The 21,812-nt window shown below is 42.4% G+C and overlaps 2 protein-coding genes across 3 annotated transcripts in view; both read right to left on the bottom strand.

Moving 5' to 3' along the window:
* Positions 1-221: 221 nt before the first annotated feature.
* On the bottom strand, positions 222-1,562 carry lim2.3 (lens intrinsic membrane protein 2.3). Its single transcript, XM_037468570.2, has 4 exons — positions 1,388-1,562; positions 571-717; positions 350-484; positions 222-271 (listed from the first exon to the last, which is right to left on the bottom strand). Exons 1-4 carry the CDS (start codon positions 1,560-1,562, stop codon positions 222-224), a joined length of 507 nt encoding a protein of 168 aa, XP_037324467.1.
* A 5,073-nt stretch (positions 1,563-6,635) lies between these two features.
* The window catches only part of zgc:77784 (uncharacterized protein LOC402947 homolog), a 39,785-nt gene continuing 24,608 nt past the window's right edge, over positions 6,636-21,812 (bottom strand). Inside the window, exons 10-26 of one of the 2 annotated variants that reach the window (XM_037467964.2) lie at positions 20,946-21,027; positions 20,546-20,714; positions 18,673-18,839; positions 18,268-18,389; positions 17,846-18,062; positions 17,256-17,374; positions 15,247-15,424; positions 14,378-14,590; positions 12,060-12,102; positions 11,864-11,985; positions 11,483-11,770; positions 10,707-10,845; positions 9,239-9,540; positions 8,531-8,647; positions 8,008-8,169; positions 7,562-7,678; positions 6,636-6,995 (exon numbers count right to left, since the gene is read on the bottom strand). In XM_037467964.2, coding sequence (XP_037323861.2) covers positions 6,970-6,995; positions 7,562-7,678; positions 8,008-8,169; positions 8,531-8,647; positions 9,239-9,540; positions 10,707-10,845; positions 11,483-11,770; positions 11,864-11,985; positions 12,060-12,102; positions 14,378-14,590; positions 15,247-15,424; positions 17,256-17,374; positions 17,846-18,062; positions 18,268-18,389; positions 18,673-18,839; positions 20,546-20,714; positions 20,946-21,027 — 2,583 coding nt within the window. In that variant the 3' untranslated portion in view covers positions 6,636-6,969. Of the gene's footprint in view, positions 6,996-7,561; positions 7,679-8,007; positions 8,188-8,530; positions 8,648-9,238; positions 9,541-10,706; positions 10,846-11,482; positions 11,771-11,863; positions 11,986-12,059; positions 12,103-14,377; positions 14,591-15,246; positions 15,425-17,255; positions 17,375-17,845; positions 18,063-18,267; positions 18,390-18,672; positions 18,840-20,545; positions 20,715-20,945; positions 21,028-21,812 lie in introns of both variants that reach the window. The other variant, XM_037467954.2, reaches the window with a different exon arrangement.

Here is a 21,812-nt window from a genome sequence, read left to right on the forward strand (position 1 = left end):
TGGGGTGAAAGATGAGGGAAATCTCTTAAACCAGTTTAGGGCAAACGTCTCATTAGGATTTCTCACTTTGCTCAATGTGTTGCCAACTCAGCCCTTCCATACAACATTGTGTACCTCATTTGAAAGTTGCAATAATAAAGACAGACACAATGTTCCCCATTTATTGAGCTCCATAGAGTATTGATTATTCTGACTTTTTTTTCTTTTTAGGTCAGCATGAGTTAGTTTCTTGGGCATTCGTGCATCCGGTAGGCGCACATGTAGAAGATACCTAGAATAGTAAGATGGGTGAAAAATATGAACACATGATTATGTGCAGTTTCCTTGGTCAATAAGGCAAGACTCGTACCTGAGAAGAATGTGAGCACCACTGACACCCATCCCATTATATAGGACCAGGAGAAGCGCCAGCTGCCATAGCGTTTACCGTAGTAGTTCACAGTCACCCCTGTGTACACGGCCATGGCCAGCAACACAAAGAAGCCTACGCAGGAGAAAGTCCGGATTAACTGATTAAAGCTTTGCGCTGCATCGGAGAGGCTTGGAGAAACCATGGCGGGTGAAGCTTACAGGAGATGAAGAAGAGGATGCCGGCTGCAAAGGTCTTGTCGAACCCCTCAGAGGAATAGTGGATAAAGGCCATGATGCCAATCACAATGCCGATGAAACAAGCCAGCAGAGAGAGAATCATGAAGGCCCGGGTGGCATCCCAGTACGCTGCAGGTGGGAGAAATGAATTTTGCTTAAATTTGACACAAAACTTGAGTTTACAGAGCTGGTGTATGTAGGCATTCCTGGGTTTTTTCATCTACACTTAACGCCTGTAGTTTGCAATCTAGTGTTTGTGAATAGATCTGCAACTTTTACATTACATTAGATGTCATTTAGCTGACGCGTTTATCCAAAGCGACTCACAATAAGTGCATTTCCACCATAGAGATACAAACTAACAAGTAACAAGAAAGTACAATTTTCATCAAATAAGCAGTTTTAAAACATGTTATAGAAAAGTGCCATAATAAGTACAAATTAAGTGCTATCATTTGTTAGTGCTACAGTGCTAGTGTTTTAGTCAAGGTAGAGTCTAAAAAGGTGTGTCTTGAGTTTTCGACAGCAGTTTTCGACAGCAGTCCTGATGTCATCATAGAGCTCATTCCAACTCATGAGTTTAATTAAACTGATAGATGACTGAAAATGACATTTCTCAGTAAACTTCTTTTGACATATAACTGGTTCAAATCTTTTCCACAGTCCCAACCATAGCCGTTGATACAGTATTAATTAAGGTCAGTATGAAGTTCACAAACTGATTATCAGCAAACTAATAAAGGCCGGTGAGGCTCGGGCCGGTGTGCACATGCAGTGAAAGTCCCTGCGTGAGTCTCACCGATGTTGTCTGTGTGAGTCATGCATTTCCCGGGCACACAGTAGCGCCACAGGCCCTGGTGCATGTAATTGCTGGAGTGACGGTACTGCATCCAGTAGTCAGTTGCCGTGGAGACAATGAGGAGTATGTTCCCGACTCCGGCGCAGAATAAACCACCCCCCATGAAGCTGTACATCCTGCCCGAAAAAAAAAAAAAAACCCCACTGATTGACAGTGGGAAAGAGCAGGTCAGGGAATCTGAAACATCTGTACCCTGCACTACCAATTAAAGCAGAAACTCCTGTTAGAGCATCGGGCAACACCAAATATGAATAAAACAAGAACTAAATACATTCGGCAGGGTGCCACAAATGTTACAGTGGAGCGTGACATATGTGATTGTTGAAGCAGTTCTCGTTATGCAATGACAGCAGAAACTGACACGGTGAACAAGGAGCCAGCTCAAGTCTGACAGTCCTCAACCTGCCAGACGGAGGGCCCCGTCCATCATTAAAAACCTTTTTTAAAGACACAGAAATGTATTTTCAATTCACGGCGAGCCGGTTTCCAAAGCTATTGTACATGTAATGCTGAACTATAGAATCATTACCAATGTATCGACAATAAATTTAGAAATTCAATTCTGCGTCCGTAGACGGATCCCATCTTGGGTCTCAATAGTTTGCCCAATCCCCAAGATACTTGAAACCTATTATAAGGGACAGTAACACTTCAAGGAGGTTAACTCCCAATCGTAAGTGTCGATAAAGATAACTTATTACCGTTTTAATTTTTTTTTTTTTAATTGCACATTTAATTTCACACAACGTTCTCTTATTAATGACCTACCTTTATCTTTTCCTTAGAAAAAAGTTAGAGATTCCAATATTTCGGGTTATCAAAGCACAGAGGAGCCCAATATTGTTGCAGAGCAGGCAGGAAAGTTTTGTTTGTGCTTAGGAGAAACTGAGCGAACAAACGGGCCGATGGAACAATGGAGCACGCTGAGCCACAACCAATCACAGAGAGTTTTGTGTTTTAAGGAATCTGCTGAAAATACAAAATCGTCAAAGCGCTGCACACAACTCAGTAATACTGATGACACTGGGCTTTTAATTCAAAATGCAGCACAACCACACGCCTGCAATAGGCCTGCCCGTGGTGCTTCTAACATGGTTTAGGTTCTAAAATGTCCAATCTTATTTCAGCATGTTTCAGTTGATGTTGCTTTACCATCATTATTATAGCTCAAGTTTTGCAATGTGTTCATTTACATTTAATCAATCATTTCTATGAATGTGGTGGAGCAACGGTGGGACAACAGCTAACGTTACATGACTAGATTTAAACAATCTGACATTAATAATTAACATAAAATAAAAGCATTTTCTTTGACAAGCTAGCATTTCGCCACTTCCACCTGCACACCACCTATATGAAATCCCACTATATTGATTTCTACAGAGGTTTGGTTTATACCGCATGGCTTGTGGAAACTGGGGTGTTTCATTTGAAGTTTTCTAGTAACCTCAGTACTTATGGACAGTATCAGGTTCACCTGGATTGCAACTTTGCCGTCTTATTGGCAACTTTGCCGTATTAGTGCACTGCCACCAGCAGGTGGCGCAGTGCACTAAACAACTCTTGGCCTCAGGTCACAAATCCCTACATATGAAGATGTGATGCTGAGAAGGTGAGGGAGGAGATTTAATTTAGTAACATGATCACAGGCAACAATAGCACCAATTATGGAAAGTTTGCAGTTGCAGTTTGCATGCAAAAACATTGGTAGTAAATGAGTACAGGTTTTGTAGAGATTTCTCTATATATCTAACCTGTTCTCACAACTTGAATGCCAAGCATTGTGTACATGACTTCCCATGTGGAACCCACAAGCTCACGAGTAGGCTTTATATCTGCTACCGGCTGCATGTGACTTTTAAAGGACGAGTCAGTGAAGTCTAATTTGTGTTGTCACTGACCCTCCGTGGTGACTTCAGAGTCTAGTTAAACACTTGAAACATCCCATATCAGTGGATGTCCTGGTATGTTGCATTACACTTGACAAAAAGTGCTGCAGCTTTAAGTTCTGGAGGTTTACAGACACACTGACAAAATGCAGCACACCGAGCGTCACAGTCACCATGCGTGTGTTATTTATGACCTACTAAATGGGGACTATATTCAGACGGGCAGTAACGACTGAGTCATTGGTTCGATTTGGTCTTTAATGAACTGTTCTGTTGCTAGTGTTTGGGATAGAAGAATCCAAATCTTAAGATAAGATTTAAAAAAAAAGATTTTTTAAAAATATATTATCTCATTTTCCATTTTACGAATCCATTTTCGATCATCAGTCTACACTGATCCACACAGTTTACATAATCATCTATCTTTTTAATTTGAGACGCCAATTCTTTTTTTCTATTCCTTTGCGTCACTTTTCACGTCCCCTGTGTTGTTTTATTGCCTTGTGTGTTGGCTGCATGTTTATGTCTTATGTAAAGCATTTTGAATTGTTCGGTTGTCATGCAGGATTAACAAATAATCTCCTTTTCATTATGAAAATGACTCCAGCAGCTCCTGCTTGGTGTATGGATCCCACAGGATCACATACAGATGAACACCTGTAGAGCAGGTAGGGATACACTACAGCAGGATAATCCCCACCTGGCACCGGGGCTTCAGCCAGGAATGTATTGTGATCCCGGAGGTGTCAATATTCAGGCGTGCTTTCTTTAATTCAGTTGGATTTCATGCCACTTTATGGCTTAGTTTTCCTCTTTTTATTAAATTTACAGACACCCCACGGTCCGATATTCACCCACCATAGTTTTACAAAATCCTGGAGGGAAACCCTGCTTGTAATGCTTCCACCAGAAGGACGTTTTCACACCCTTCAGCTGAAGAGGGTTTAAGTTAAGGACGTGTATGTATGAGCTGATTTAGCACGTAAATCGCAACCTGTCTGGGGAGTTTTATGGGGAAACTTAATTTTTCACCGGCCTAAACAAGAGTATTTTTTTATCTTCACGTTGATCCAGTTGAGTACACTTGGGGAACATATGTGAAGTGGACTCAATAAAAGACTGTGGCTGCCCATTTGTGTGCGTGTGTGCGCGCGCGTGTGTGTGTGTGCATGTGTGTGTGTGTGTGTGTGTGTGTGTGTGTGTGTGCTAGACCTAAATCCATACAACAGGCCTAAAAGCATAAAATTGTAGAACCCTTCTAAATTGCGTCGGCTTACCATTATCCTTCTCCTAGCCTGCTGGGACCCAGGGAGTAGTGCTGGAGGCAGTGGAGTCCAACTCACTTTCCACACCATCCAACTGCCTTCCTGGCAAAACACTGAAGTTGAGATCTGCACCAAAGCGCTGGGAAGGTGACGGCTCAACGAAGCCTTTTCAAAATCTTACTCTCACACTCCAAGAATGTTCACAGTCAGGTGAAGGTTACTTGCTTTCATTAAGTCATATTCACAGACAGGTCTTCCGTAGGATTCTGTAATCTGAAGAAGGCATCAAATCATTCCCTGCAGCTCGTATGAGAAGAGTCATTTTAGAGGAACAGGAGATAACAAACCCCTCAGAGACGGCTCTGATGGAAAAATGAGAGCTCACTCCTCCTCCGTCTTTTTTTCCCCCCTCTCTTGTCCGTCATCTCCTGCAAGGCATCTGAATTATCCAACACACATACAGCTTGTATCATTTTGTATATGCTTTTGCCAAATGTAAAATGTGTCTTCTCCAGTAAATACCAAACAAGACTCCTATTATTATGCTACCTTTACACAATGAAGAGTTGTACTAATCACAGTGCTTATTGTTCAATGCTAACATCAGCATGTTATAAGTTGGGGTTTCATAAACATAGAGTTTGGCTTTTTATCTGTCACCATCTTTCTTTGCAATATTAAATAAATAAAAAAATACGATATTTTCCAAAATTACTTAATTTTAGACACTCGACTTTTAAGATGTGGCATGTACAAAGAAAAAAGGAAAAAAAGGTTTTTGATCGTAGTGATGGTATAATATGAAAAGAGAAAAGAAAAGCACACTAAACAAGGAACAATTCAGGGGAAACGAGTGGAGATGGTTGTAGATTTTAAGAAGAACGCAGCCCCACCAGCCCCCATCACCTTGTGACTGTGTGACTCCCCCGTCACCGCTGTGGAGGCCTTTCTGTTTTCTGGCCTCCATCATCACCCAGGACCTCAAGTGGAGAATGAACACCAGCTCCATCACCAGGAAGGCTCAGCAGACGATGTGCTTCCTGAGGCTGAAGGAATTCAACCTGCCGAAGACGACGATGGTGCACTTCTACACATCATCACATCATCATCGAGTCCATCCATTGCTCCTCCATCACCGCCTGGTACGCTGCAGCCACAGCCAAGGACAAGGGCAGGCTGCAGCGTGTCATCCGCTCTGCAGAGAGGGTGATCAGCTGTCGTCCCTCAAGGACTTGTTCACTTCTGGGACCCTGAAGGGAGCTAGAAGGATTGAAGCCGACCCCTCTCACCCCAGACAAAAACTGTTAGTGTCCCTCCTATCTGGCAGGAGACTGAGGTCCATCAGGACCAAGACCTCACGCAGCACAAACCGTTTCATCCCGTCGGCAGTCGGGTCCCCCACTGACTGACTCTACTCAAAACACCTTTGGACACTTTTTTACTTTGTATCCTTTAATATTCTATTGTTTATTTAATTGTACTTTATTCTACTTTGCTCCATATGTGCATCACACACCATGATCATTTCCTCCTATGTCCAACGTACCTTGGAAATAAATGTTTGTGATTCTAATTCTGATTCAAATTCTGAGTGGCTCTGCCCAATTTAATGGCAAACTATTCTATAGATTTTACAATATATATCCGTCCGGAGCAAAGTGCTTCACGACAGCAAAGGACCGACTGACATTCCTGATTCTAGAGCTATGGTGCAAGAGGGGTAAAAAAAGCTTTAATTCAGACATGCACAGAAGCATTTTTTGTAATAAATGTTTTATTGATCAGTTTAAAAATAATAATAAATCTTGACAGAACACACTGGTGATCTACAGGGATACCACAGTACAGTCACACGGCAATGAGACATAAAAGAGAAACACACAAACACTACATCATGCACTGACACATACACTGAGACACATACGTACACTAAAACACAAACACACACACACACGTTTATTAGCCATTGTTCGGCCTTGTATCTTCTCCAGTTTTCGTCAAATGCGCACATTATCATGGTTTCATGGTCAGGAGTAAACAGAATATACATTCATTTATTTATTTGCTGTACAATAATGAAATTGTTACAAGAACTTCCCAATGGCTAAAAATACTGTATTTTAAAACCCCAGATTCACTTCTGGTGATACTTCATCTGATCACATTTTTTACAAAATTACAAAGATGGCTATATACATGAAGAAGGAGTGATTAACATAAAATCATTAAGATAAAACCAAAATACTTTGTGAAAAGGCAGATGGCGAGCCTTGACGCTTTCCCTTAAGTCTTCGGCTTTCCATAGGTTACCATGGCAACAGATTGATGGTTTGCAAAGACAGGGAACTGGAGGATTAGAGGATTTCATTCACTGGCGTCCATCTACACTCAGTTCTGGAAACAAACACAGAGAGCATCGACACAGCGGAAGTGTTACATTTAAATACAGGTTAGAGAAACAAAAACGTTGAGATTACTAAACATTGTAGACGATACTTGAGCACGAGAATAACTCTCGATCTCTCCCACCTTACAACACTATTTGTATTGTTAATAATTCTCTGTTTTTAACTATTATAATTTTATTCTATTTGCCTCCTTTTATCAGAGCATTTACCAAGACAAATCCCTGTATATGTAACATACGTGGCAATACACTCTTTCCTATTCTAATTCCGATTACCTTCTTTATTTTTAAACCCCAAATGGCCCTTATACGCTAAGGCAATTGAGCTATACAAATATAATTGAAATTGAAAAATGCTTTTTGTAAAACCACAGTTTTGGCCATGCATAGTGCACGTAACTAGAAAACGTGCCCGGACACACTCAAGAGTTTTACACGCTTGGTGATAACAACTTAAACATACACCATGTTTCGTCTCAAGGAATCTGCCAAGCAGCTCAAATTATGATTTGAATATTTTGTTCAGCACGTCCTTCTGTAAGTTTAGAAGTACCTCTCCTACGGCCGGTGGTGGAGGGTTGTGACAGGACTCCTGCTCCCAGGGAACCGTAGCCTGACATCTGGACCTGGGGCAGAAAGCTGGGCTGTCCGTATGGGATTGAATCCTCATCTGTTGATGACAAACAAATCACAAATACAGCTGTATTTATATAGGTTAAATCCTAAGTGAGGGAGCAGACTGAATAATAGACCCCCTGCTACTAAAAGCAGGGTTTCTACTGCGGAAAAAAAATGTGCATACACGGGCGGCAGTTGGTTCTTTTTAAGCTCAAAGGGATTTATATGAAGCATTACAATAAGATTAATACACATTTATTTGGCTTCCAGCTGTTGAAGCAAACGGCATGTGCTCTTGGGACCGAAATTGTTCTTTTATCATCCATTGTTGACAGAAAACAGAATGACGCTGCAGAGCTGAGCCTCACATGTTGTTCTTACCCTGTGATAACAACTCTGCAGGTCCTATTCTTTCAGGTGATAAACGTTCTCTGCTCTTCTTAAGGGTCGGGGAGTCGCTCCCCTCTTTACTCTCAGGGTCTGTCCGGCCGCGGCTCAAACCATCCGCCAAGAGCTGCAGGGGGTCATCTGTGGAGGGGGGCACTGGTGCAGGGGGAAGTTCTGCATTGTATTGCAATGATGATTATAAATTACAGGCAGCTAATGGTTTGCTATTAAAAACAAACAAAAACCACGGCATGTGTGCAAATAAGATCTTACCCCAACAAGTCAAGCCTGTAATAGTAATAGTTTCATGTAACAGTCTTTGACATTAGCAATTCCATGACTTGCTTAAAATGGTTAGACCACAATCAACGCAAGCAGAATATTTCCCCAGAGCCACGCAGCTACTGTGGTTTAAAATGCTCATAAATGAATCAGGTGGAAAGTGTTATTCCTCACTGTTATTTTTTTTCTCCAAACCAAAACAGAAGATTGTGGAGTGGCAAAGAGCGTTTTATACCTGCTTGGCTGTGTAGCTCTCGTCTGAGTTGTCCATCTTTAGGTGTTTTCTTCTTACTCCTGGATCTGTGCGCCTGGACTGCAGGGCTGGAGCCGGCCGTTGGAGCACAAGATTGTCCTGAACAAGAGAGCACACTGACGTCATCTTCAGGAAACTTAGAAGAACGCCGAGCTGCGCAAATGAACAAATGTGACACGATTTTCACGGACAACTACTTTCTGCTGAATAACATCATGAACTAAATTATAGATGACAGCGTGTAGTTGTGCACTGCCTCTTGGGAAGTGCCTTCCAAAGACGAAATGCTTTAAAGGTGCAACGTGCAAAATGTGGCCTGACGTTTTGTTCAAAACATTAAAAAAACAAAAACTGACATTAGCAACTCCGGGCGAAGAGGTGACAACGTTGAAGTTATGTGAAAGACGTCTCGTAATATCACTTGTACCTTGAGAGGCGTTAGGCATCACTTCTAGTCTGCCTTCAGTCTAATATGAGTGGACAAAGAAGTAGAGCAGCTCCGAGAGCTTGTCAATCACGTTCAAGGTGCGGAGTTTCAATTTAGATACAAGGTGACAGTAATTTAAAAAAAAAACTTGTGTGTTTTAAATGTAGATTGTGTGTGCCCAGAAGAAGAAGTGGTTTTTTTTGGAAGATGCTGCCAGATGTCACACAGTACACTTTTAATATGGAATATGAACGGAGTGGTACCGTTCAAATCGTCTGCCCATTGGCTGGCAAGGGAGATCTCCCCCGCCACCTGGGCCTTGGGGATGGCAAACAGGTCCGGGTTGGACTGGGAAACCTTGGAGGCCGAGTGGTGACGGGCCAACAGGTCCAAGTGCTGCAGCCGCGGACTGTGTGCGTCCCGCTGGGCGGCGCACATCAGCGTTGCGGCGTAGGACAGCTCGGCCGCTTTGGAGGGCAGGCTGGAGAGTTCCTCCCTGGAAGAGTCCATTAGGTAGGTCCTGGCGGGCAGCGGCGGACACCAGTTGTCATCTTCCTCCCCAGAACTAGAGGATGGACAGTGAGCAGCTGCATGAGCGCGTGTCTCAGAAAAAGAGAAACCTACTTGTATCCAGTAGATGTGAGTAAGACAAGTTCACAGCCATGCTACTGGATCTGAGCTATGGTGTATGTTTAACACATAAAACATTTGTTTATTAGCACTAAACACAATTTGTATTTTAGTTAATAGGTCGTGTATCCCATTTAATTGAAATGTAGTACCAGATATTGTCCCTAAAGTCAAATTTAAAGGGGTTCTGGTGTCTGAATGTGGGTGGCATGCGTTGCTGGCGTCTGGTGCTTCCCTGCTCACCCGCCGGGAGCTGTCCACTGCGTCACACAACATTACGCGCTTAACGTCATCAGATGGAGCCTCCGGGTGGGTGAGCGGGGAGCTCCGGGCGCAGGCAACACAGCGAGAAGCTGAACATTCGTTCATTTGTGAAAAAAAAACGTTGATACGAAGCGAGTTGAAAATCAGCAACGTTTACTTTCAAGGGATCTTGAAATGTCCCTGCCAAATCGACGGACCACCACTGCCATCAATACTGATGTAAGAAAAGAAAAGATGTACGTAAATGAAGGAGGGTTTGTTAAAAAAGTTCAATGAAAAGTGGAAGACACAGAGTCGGAGAGATCCACCCTTCGTGATTTGTGTTGTCACTGCAGCGCCGGCAGGGCTAATTTAATGATGGACGTGTCATCAAAAAGGGAAAGTACTAATCCAGCCTGTCAGATGGTGGCTAATGTCATTACAGAAGACACGCCGTCCTATCCCACCCCGTTATGTCCACAATCTAATCTGTCAGGACTAGTTAGGGGAGACACTCCCCTTGGAAACCCCACAGCTCAATCTACTCGCTGCCTGCGGACACAACTGTTGTTAATTTGAAAAACACTTCCAGTCCAAACTTGGCTGGAGATTTCTTTGACAGCCTTTGCACAGTTACAGGGCACGTTTGATATCCATCTGGTTTAACTCTCTCCGTCACATAGGTGAAGTCAGATGCCTTGACGCTATAAATAAACTACTATTATTAAGACAATTGTGTTTAACCCCTTTACATTTTACTTTGACATTGATATTAGCTCTCAAAGCACTTCTGTGCAGAACCATTTTTAGAGGAGGAAAAAAGTTCCTCTATGTGAAAAAAATCTAAATGAATCCCACCTGTGTTCCTCATCCTCTTTTTCTGGCTTTGTTTGACCTTTGTCTCTGTTGGGAGGGAGAGGCAGCGACAAAACATCCACCCAGGTGAGAGGAGCCGTCCTGGACGAGGACCCAGTGGACCTCTGCTTTACCAGTTTATCTATGAACACAAAACACCAAATGTCATACTGTATACCAGGTATATTCAATATTCTTATCATCTCCACGCAGAGCCGGATGTTGACATTTCTGGCAGATTTGTGTGATAAATATGATCAACTACATTGAAACTACATTTTAGACACATGCTCCTCGCTCTGATTATGGGTGCCTAAAGGTCACCTTTTGGGATGTATAAATGTGCTTTAAGGGTCCCTAGAATTGCTGCATATTAAAAAGCATGGCTTCAATGCTTTCACTTTACACAAGTGATAGCTGTATCCTATACTCTATGTGAATCATCACAATATATGTATAGCGTAAAAAGGCTGGAAGACACCATTGAAAAGAAAAACAAGCAAAACATTTTCAGTGGCAACTCTTTCATTTATACAATTAATGTGAAAGTCTTCAGTCTTCAGGGCATGAAAACTGTGAATCAACGTGCATCAACACGGCTTTTAGATTTTAATCATTGTGAACGTGTACTTAACTGCATGTAACCATGGCAACTATCCTCAAGCCTAATTTACATTACACAGTCTCTCCAAGATTAAACAAGTTTGGTGTATAAACTTCAGGTTTATACACTCTATTCCCCTCTTTTTTTAAATAAAAAATTGGATTATAACTCTCACCGTTGCTTTTCTTTGTATACTGGAGCTTGGCATATTCAGACCCAGAATGAGCAGACTGGATGGTCCAGTGGTCCAGGTCTAGCTCCAGGGCCACCGGGCCGCCGTTGGGCAGCGCTGGGTTGCTGCTGTACGGGTCCGGGCCCTGGTTGTAGGACGCGCTGGAGTAAGTGTCGTAGTAGGCCAGCAGCTCGTCCTCGGCGGCCGTGTTGATGGTGCTGTAGATGGGACTGTCGTTGGACGCCGTGCTGCGTTTCTCGGCATGATTCGGGTAGTTCATGTTGCCGATGGCTGAACAGGGAAGGTTCATTAAACAAATATTTTATTGTTTTATTTGTGTTTTAGTTCATTTTAAAGAAATACTAATAGTTGGAGAGCTCTTACTGTTATAATATCTGTCAGAGTCCAGTTTTCCACAGTCTTTGCTGTTGTGAGGGATGTTCGGAGTGGGCCAAGAGTCCGCCAGCCAGGGGTAGTTACCCATGTTTGATCCTAACAACCCAGGGCTGAAAAAAAGAGTGGCATTATCTGGTTGCACATTAAATACACAGAGATTTTCTGAATCAAATCTTCATTTTACCCTCCATTGGCGATTCCAGATCCTTCGCTATGAGCAAAGCCAACTGAAAAAAAACAAGTTCCTAGTTATTCATCTTGTTTTACAGTCAATGTCTGAAAATGATTCCCGGGAAGTAAATACTTTTCAAACTGAATTGGCTCCATTCCAAACAAAAAATAGTTATAGTACACATATTAAAGATATAAATCAATTTTAAATCAATGAATCAATTTTTTTGGTGATATACTCCACATATGACCTACATAATCAAATCTATCCATTATTGCTCGCAATTCACACAAATGCAAATATTATTTTACTGTGGCAACTAAATGAACAAGATGATAATATATGCCATATTTAAATGTGAAAGGAATATAATCTTTATATAGTCATTAGTGTGGCAATAATAGTCACTGTGAAATATTTTTGGGAAAGTCAAATCGCAGACGTTTTCCTTAAAGCTTTGTACGGTGGCCGAGAAGGTTCAGACAAATACAAAAGCAACAACACAAACGCAAACGCCACAACACAACACGAACGCCAAAACACAAAATACAAAAGCCACATCACAACCGCAAATGCCGCAACGCAACACGAACGGCGCAACACAACACGAAAGCGAAAACGGAAGTAGCTGCCCACGGGAGCGAGCGTATTTTGGAGGAACGCCCACGGGAGCGAGCGTATTTTGGAGGAACGGAACTGGAGGATGCCAGATCGTTTAAGAAGTAAGTGAAACATGATTCCTTGCGGCTACAGTTAAAGTAAGGAATCATGTTTCACTTACTTCTTAAACGATCTGGCATCCTCCAGCTCCGTTGTTACGTGCCGACTGGTTTTTGAACCTACTGGTTTGGCTACGCGTGCGTGTTTGTTTTGCCCCGACAGCGGCAGATGTTGTCTGCCTCGGTCACCTGATCCGTCACACATTCGCAAACATATTGCTGAAAATGTTCAAAATGCATCCCATATCCAATGCAGCGATTATGATTGTATAAGTGAGCACTACATCACTGCCACGTATAAAGAAATAAATAAAAGAACATACGTTTATTAAAAGATCGCCACAACCTGGATTCGAACCCGCAGTCGAGCAAAATAGCAAAACTTTATAAGACGGCGGCGCTACGCCGTCGGCCAACCGAGCTGTCAAATGCCGCTACTGATTTCACTACTTATCATGAAATTGCAAATCGTCAGTGGCAAGAACATCTTTTGGTTCAGGGTGAGCCAAGACAACTGGTTTTTGGTGGCGTAGCGTGAAATACATAGTTCTGTCAGGTTTTCTAGCACATTGCCCAAGTAGGATTACTCTCTTAATAACATCTAAACGCGTAGCCAAACCAGTAGGTTCAAAAACCAGTCGGCACGTAACAACGGAGCTGGAGGATGCCAGATCGTTTAAGAAGTAAGTGAAACATGATTCCTTACTTTAACTGTAGCCGCAAGGAATCATGTTTCACTTACTTCTTAAACGATCTGGCATCCTCCAGCTCCGTTCCTCCAAAATACGCTCGCTCCCGTGGGCGTTCCTCCAAAATACGCTCGCTCCCGTGGGCAGCTACTTCCGTTTTCGCTTTCGTGTTGTGTTGCGCCGTTCGTGTTGCGTTGCGGCATTTGCGGTTGTGATGTGGCTTTTGTATTTTGTGTTTTGGCGTTCGTGTTGTGTTGTGGCGTTTGCGTTTGTGTTGTTGCTTTTGTATTTGTCTGAACCTTCTCGGCCACCGTAGCTTTGGGCCGTCCTTTGTGTTGTTCATGAGCATCACAAATATGTTTCAATGTCAGAGAACAACTGATGTTTTTTTCTTCATATTAATGTGCCGATCCAAACTAAATTGCATACTGTGGTTACTGTTTACATATGCTTTGATGGGTTGTCAGTTTTCTTCTTTTTTCATGCCATGCAAACTTTTTAATGAACTGAATTTGCAGTGTAAGAGCATACAAACTAAAATTGAAAACATTCATCATCGCTGGAGCTATCCTCCCAGCCGTCTATTAGGAATTTGTCACCTAAAAGCTGACAGTTTTCACCATAGCTGAGGCCATTTTTTCTCTGTCCTTTTCATCCAAAAGAGATTTATAATGGATTTATAATTACAAAGGTGTCTGAAAACTCTACTGCAGCACATTCCTGTTGCCTTTTCTGCAATTTTGACACAGTTCTTCCTTAAATGAAAAATCTTCCTGACATCAAAAACTAAAGCTGCTGAAAAAAACTGAGAAAAAGAAAATGAGATGTCAAATTCCAGAAATGGAACCTTTGAACATCCAACACCTGTCGTGATGCTAAAACTTAGAGAAGAAATATCAAGTCAAAGCTTTCCCCCACATACCCGCTGGGGTGTATGCGAAGGACGTGGTGTAGTGTCCCAGCTGCTTCCTCCTGCGGTGTCGACAGTAGAACCAACCACCGAAGCCCATCAGCACCAACCACGCGGCCACACCGAGTCCCGCCACGAAGGCCGGCTGCCGGACGAAACTCGTGATTTGCTCCGATATGCTGAGGTCTCGGCCTTTCTTCTCAGGCGTATTGCCCTCAGGGAGAGCTGAAAGAAATTGTCGTTTTATCGCATGCTGTGCAGGAGCTTCTTTAGCAATCAATCCGGTGAAGGTTTAAGGCAAATCATCTCACTTCCTACTCTGGAGTTAGTTAGTTGGACGTGTAGCTGCTGTTGGATTGGAAACAACTAGCCTTAACTAGTCAAAGGAAAAGTTTGTGTTACCTAAAAAACGTTTGTTACCTCTGGACAAAGCCAGGCACACTTTTTCCAGGGATTTGTCTTGAGCCAATCTACCTGGCTGTGGCTTAATTATTTACAGCAAAAGACATGAAAGGAACATCAAATCCCTCAACTGACTATTGCAAAGGGAGTGAATAAGCATGTTCCCCAAAATGTCCTATTGTTCCTAAAAAAATAAATAGCTGCAGTAGGATTAAAGAGGAGAAGAAAAACACCTTGGAAAACGCTGAATACAACTCCCCTCCTCTGGGCTACAACGAGCTGGCGATACTTTAATACAGCCCCAAATAAAAATCTCTGGCTCCCCGTGTTCACACTCGGAAACACCAGCGTCGATGATGCCAACGTTATGAAGTCATTCGACCAGCGGACAGCAACACAGCAAAGAGCGGAGCCCACCGAGAGCACATTTGGCCCCGTATCAATCTGCAAAAAAGGCTGGAACAGTTTGAGTGACTCACTGAGAAGCAGGCTGACGGCTTGGCTTCGAGCGCCCACACCCAGACCGGTGACAGCAGCCACCACCACCGAGTACCGCACGTCAGGCAACAGGCCCGTCAGCAGGATGGACAGAACCGCTCCATCCACCGTTCGGTTGATCTGGTTTTCCCGCTCGGTGCCGCTGCAGAGACACCAGACCTGACCGACAAAACAAACACGGAGGGTTGATGTTTGGGTCTTAAAAAAACCCAATAAGAACAAAAAAGGTTTTTATGTATTCATCTATGTGTTGAACCTGATGATCTTCAATGAAGAATTGGATATCTATAAAAGATTGTAGATATAAAACCACTTTTCTTCCTGTAAAAGTAACATTGTATGTTAATAATCTATTGTTATTAAAAGTCCTGTTTGAATACTTTTTTGAACAAAAGAAGTGTTGAATCAAAGTCGATCTAAACGGAGAGTGGGGACTTTGTAGGTATCAATTTCATTTTCTTCATGAATTCAAGGTTTTAATTAATTAATAATAATAAATTAATTAATTAATCATTTTGGGGTGTAAAAGTCTGTTAAAGTCATATTATATATATATATATATATGTGAAATCATTTGTAAAAATCAATTTAATGTTTAAAAATAAAAGAACTCATGTAAGATGGTACCAGAGTTTTGATGTTGGAGCTGGTCAAGATGGAGCCAATCTGAACTACTTTGTACACTAATGGCTTAATGAGTCATACAACAACAACAATGGACTAAACATTTCTTTTGTAGCTAAATTTTGCCACTTTTATGTATAAATGACTAACTAATAAAAACAGTTGACTATAAGTAGCATATTTTCCTCAACACAACACTTGAGTAAATATTAAATGTAAATGTACAATGAGTCAACCTTTTAATCAAACAAGTCTGTGAGGGAAAGGTTTCCTGTTACACAGGACTGCCGATTCAATAACGGAAGCTTGTACAAAACAGTGTGGAGTTTCAGCAAATTGAATGTGTAAGGGGATTAAGTGTGATCCTTGCCTTCGGCCGATGAGCCGTTCACACACTAAAGGGATCTGCTAATTCATGATCAGACGTGCGGCTTTCTCACCAACTTTCTACACGTCAATGCAGACGGGAGGAAGGAATCAAACCAATAGAACAGCAAGTTCTTTTTTGTTTTTCTTAGAAGAGCAAGCCAGATGATTAGTAATCAGTGTGCTCAAACTACGAGGCGGATAATCAGAACACGGAGCAAACAGATGACGGGACAGTCAGTGTTCAATCTGATGACCAAATTGAGTCTCTTTTGTTGGCGGGCATGTACTGGCTACAGATAAGAGGCTTGAGTAATTACTAATTGCTGATTAAAATCAGTGTTTTTTTTGTAATAAGTATCCATCAGCTAATTTGTAGTGAGTGTGTAAAAATATCATTGATTAAAGGAACATTTAGTTTTTGCAGGATGCAGGTGCAGTTGATGGATTTAACAGCGGAAATAAACATTTGACAATCAGGTGAAATCATGTGCTGAATTGAATTAAATTGCACGCTTATATAGTTGGAAGCTTCCGAACATAACATTGTAAATTCTAGAATTTTAAATTAAAAGTGACATAATCAAAAAACAATTTTGGTGCATGTGTTTTTTATCATCTTGGTTCAGGTATTTATGTTGACAAAAATGACGTTACGTATATAGAAAGTTGATTATCTTTAAAAGTCTAACTAAATCAATACAGTTAATAACTCAAATTCACTTTTTTCTTTGTGGATTTCATTAAAAAGAAGGTTTAGGGGGATGACATTACACAATATGACGACGGATGTTATATCAGAAACCTCAATAGAAGCTAAATTGTTGAAAAAAAATGAATGAAATGAATTACAACCGGCTCGATACCCCAAATCTGTCTCACGCTTTAGAATCCGGACAAGATTTGGCACTCTCCCTCCTCAGGCCCCCAATTTAAATTAGGAAATGCTGTCTTAAAAAAAAGAAAAAGATATCTGTCAGGAAGAAGGTTGTGGTCTGACCTTGTACTCTTGAATGATGCCGCTCTGAGTGTTATGAGGCGGAGGCTCCCAGGACACACTGATACTGGAGCTGTTGGTGAGCTGAACCACTGATACAGCCTGTGGAGGCGCACTTAACACTGCAGAATGAGATAAGAAGGAAAATTACATTTTTCTTTTCATTACCAGATATCTGTTTTATGGTTCTGCTCAATTTCACAGGTCCATAATTTCCTGATAATTACCTAATCATGGCCAAGACGTTTCTTTGAATGAGCTAAATAACTGGCTACTTGTTTCCACCAGTGTTCATGGTTCAAATCCAATTAAATATGAATTCATCATTCCTTTATTATTAGAAACTTTATTCTCAATATCACATTTTAGCATGTACGAATTGGATATCATCTCTGTATAACTCGCACAATCACATCATTATTTCATGGAAACCTTTTGGAAAGTAATACGAACATATTATTAAATAATGGACCATAAACATGTGTTGCCTACTTTGTAAAATTACTTTAATGACATTTAAATCAACTGCTACTCCAATAATTCTGCGTTTTACTTGATAATTACAATCCTATGCTACTATGCGTGTTTCTTACCCTCCTCCGGCATGCGCAGAAGAACCATGAGGCTGTCATGTCCCTGCAGCTCGTTGAAGTAAGGGCGTATCTTGACCTCGTACTCTGTGCTGCTGTACAGATCTGCTATGACGACGCTGTGGTCAGAAGTGGCCTCCACATCCCGGACCAACCAAGAGCTGCCGATAGTCCGGTAGAATATCCGATAGCCCTGAACGTAGCGAGACTGAAGGGCGACCTGAGAACGGAGTTTGACCTTTACATCGGTGACGGAAAGCACAACCAGCGGTGTTTGTACTTCAAGGTAATCTCTTTGCGTCACGTGACTTTTTAGGGAGATATTTTTTTAAAAAGTTAATGTCTGGAGATTAACGTGTCCTTCTCACTATGAAAGGCGACTTTGAAAAGTAGACTGTCTCTATCCAGCCACGTATTCAACTCACAGTCCAAGAAATCCTGGCACTGGTTGGAGACAGAACCACAGGCTTCTGCAGGTAGACAGACACCTCTCCCAACTCTCGCTGCACCTGTCTGTGGTCCACACCTTGTTCTGTCGGACTCCCATCTGAAACAACAAGGAAATACAAGTTAGTCTGAGCTTTTCAGCAAAAGCTTTTAGATGAATTTCAACATTGCTGAAGGCAGAACAGCTTCCCACTGAGCGAGCAATTAGCAGCAATTGCGCATGAGGTTTTTCTGAACCATGTAGCTCATTATCTTGGTGCCAGCCTCAGAATTTCTGATTCATTTTTTCGAGCAATGTGAAATGAAATCAAAATGGCTTAAGCGCACTGTTATTGCACAACAGTGTAATCAGAAGAAGATGAGTTTTTGCTTATATAACTCACCCTGCGTCCTGACAGGCTCGGAGATTGGGCTGGGGTCGCTGAGGCCGTAAGAGTTGACCGCTCTGACTATGAAGAGATAAACAGTGTTTGGGAAGAGTCCCACAACCGTGTGCCTCTCCTGCTTCACGTGGTCCGCCACCGTCTGCCAGGTGCTGCCCACGGATTGGCTGCAGGAAAAGGAAATGAAAACCAGTGTTGTTTTAACAATTTGATGACCACATACTTATTCAAGGTTTAGAGGAATGCTAAATTATATCATCACAGTTGAAGGTCAGGACATCTATCAGGATGTTAGGACACCGTTTCAACAGTCAAAACCTTCTGTTTGAACATTGGTTTAACAACTGTTATATTGAGCATAACAATTGGTTTGATGGAAGTGAGGCAGTCAACGTCATCTAGAGAAATCCAACTGGACATATTGTATAAATCACATACTCAGCAGTGCAACAACTGGTTACTTTTAATAAGATATAGAAACATTTGGTATGAAAAAATGTGCAGTCTCTTAATGTATTGACACCAATTAGTTAAGCCATTTTACAATGAGCTCAGTTGCATATTTAAACTTTAATATTTGATAAATTGCATGGTGAGAATAATTTTCCAATTTTCTTTTTTACTTTTTCACTTTTTAGATTTTGTCTGGATCAGTGAATAAGGTGATTTGAGTATTGAATTGATGGACTTATAGTTTGTAAATCTATTTCTTTACTTAAGAAGAGTAGCACAAATTTAACTTTCTGGGGGAAAAAACTGAAGGAACTTCTAGCAGGTCCTTTAAATAACAGAGACCCACAAAGGATTCCATCACAATGTCTGTGGGTCTAAACGGGCCTCACTACGCGTGTTTTTTTTTTTTTATGCGGCAGGTTATAATGGCAGCTTTTCTCTGTCCTGCGAGGACGTGACGTTCCGACGCTGTGCACAGACCGGTGACTATCAAACAGCATGAGCACAATTTAACATGGCGAGGTAATTACACAAGGCGGACCACAGCATTTTTCTATCATCACTGTATCTTCTTCCGCCACCTTTTTTTAACCAAATGTTCTCCAGTCTTCAAACATTTTCATTTTCTTTTCTTTTTTTTTTTAATTGCAACTGTAAAGTATGGAAACATTGTCTGCTTTAACATTAACCCCCTTTTTTTACCCCTTTTGTTCCTGCTGAAGCCTGAAAACAAACGTGCAGCAGTCAGAGGATCTCCATCCTCAGCTCTGCGTGCAAGTTCACCACACTGAGCTTCCTTTCTAACTGGAATTCTGTGTGTGTGTGTGTGTGTGTGCGTGCGTGTGCGCCCCCTCGGCCTGTACCCTCTCTCCTGCTTCTGTGATGAGTTAACTGGTGAAATGGCTTCCTTTGCCCCAGGACAGGACAGAGCTGTCGAGCTGACCGCTGCAGTAATAGTCTCTTCTTCGGCTCGCTGTCCGTCTCACTAAAGCCTCTGGTTGGTTGTGAGAGCTGCTCTGGCTCTCCTCGGGATTGACACGGTTAAATACTGATGCAAGTGAGTGTCACGCTTTCACTTCACGACGTCACTTCACAGAGCGGTCTCTCCCGCGGGCGGAGATGACTCATGTTCAAACGCTACGGACTCTAAATGAAGAAGACCGTATTATGTTGGAAACAAAATAAAACTGAGACAGAGAAGAGCTGGGGTAGATATTACAGATACTTGCACACAACTCCCCAGGAACATTTTGACATTGCAGATTAAACAAGAAATGTCAATGTTAGTTAATTAATTAGGGAGGGTTTTGGGGGGGAGTCGATGTTGTTGTTTTTGTTCAGCTGTTCAGCTGCTGCCTCATTGTATTTATTTATTTTTAAACACCCGCATGTACATTGGCTTCCTGTACGAGGGGCTCACCTGAAGGCCTCGATGATGTAGGAGGTAACAGCGGCCCCTCCTTCGTGGGGGTTGGACTGCCAGGTAAGGGTGACAGTGTTTTTGGTCACTTCCGTCACTATCGGCTTCTGCGGAGGCCCCGGAAGCTGGATGAACTCAGAAGCTCTGGATACGGGGGAAACTCCATCTTCTGATACAAAACACACACACACACACAAGAACATTGCCGCTAAACCACAACAATTGGTTTCTGATCAGCCTCTCTGCTTGGACTTGAGCGGGTTTTGTCCCGTTTTGCTGCGGACTGTGATCACGTGACGGGCGGCTGTAGCTCCTCGAGCACGGAGGTGTTGTGCGAGAGTGACAGAGTGTGAAGTGTAACAGAGGGTCGGAGAGCGGAGGGTTTGTGTGGTGTGAGTACCTCTGACAGTCAGCATCCCACTCCAGCTCGATTCCCCCGTGGCGCTGGATACTTCACACGTGTACATCCCCGAGTCTGTGTCCTGTTGAGCAGCAGTCAACATTTGAGACGGGCGTCGGAAAAATAAAAGGGAAAGAGAACACATGCTGCAAGCACTTTGGATGCCTCTCTTCAGATGACTAAAATGTTCAGTTCAAGAATGTTCAGTAATATAAACCAGGGCTGTCAACATAAACACATTAATCTATGCAATTAATGTGGCCGAGATTAATGCAACAAAATATTTTACATATTTTGTTGCATTAATCTCGGCCACATCAACGTTGACCGCGGAGACGAAACGGCCGCTAGCTGCAGCCAGTCACATCAAGATGGAGAGAGCTTTTTGCATTGGAAGTAAAACTAACAGAGACGCGACCTACAGCGGAAAACTGTGCAGAGGAATCACCCCACGTGTCAAACAGAAGGGGGATGAGTGGCAAACGGACCACTTGAAGCACTGCACTATGCTGAGTGAGCTGCTAGGCTAAGCTAGCTGCTAGGCTATGCTAGCTGCTAGGCCACTTCCACCTCAACATCTAACGTTAGCCTGCGCGGCACACGGTCTGCACAGGACCACCACTGTGTCCCTAAAAGACCGTGGTCGGAAAATGTCCTGGCTACATGTGGGGACATTGTTGGCACTTCAAACATTAAATTATGGAGAGTTGAGAGTGCACAAGGACGGCAGACTCGCCAGTTCAACATGGTCCGCCTGGTGGAATTCGGTCTTCGAGATGATCAAATGTTTAAAATAACATAACAGCGTCTAAAATACACGCTTTCTAAAGCAATAACTAATTACTTTTAAGATTTAGTCTAGACAAC

This window comes from Pungitius pungitius, chromosome 3 (genome assembly GCF_949316345.1).
Source record: "Pungitius pungitius chromosome 3, fPunPun2.1, whole genome shotgun sequence".
Taxonomy (NCBI): Eukaryota; Metazoa; Chordata; class Actinopteri; order Perciformes; family Gasterosteidae; genus Pungitius; species Pungitius pungitius.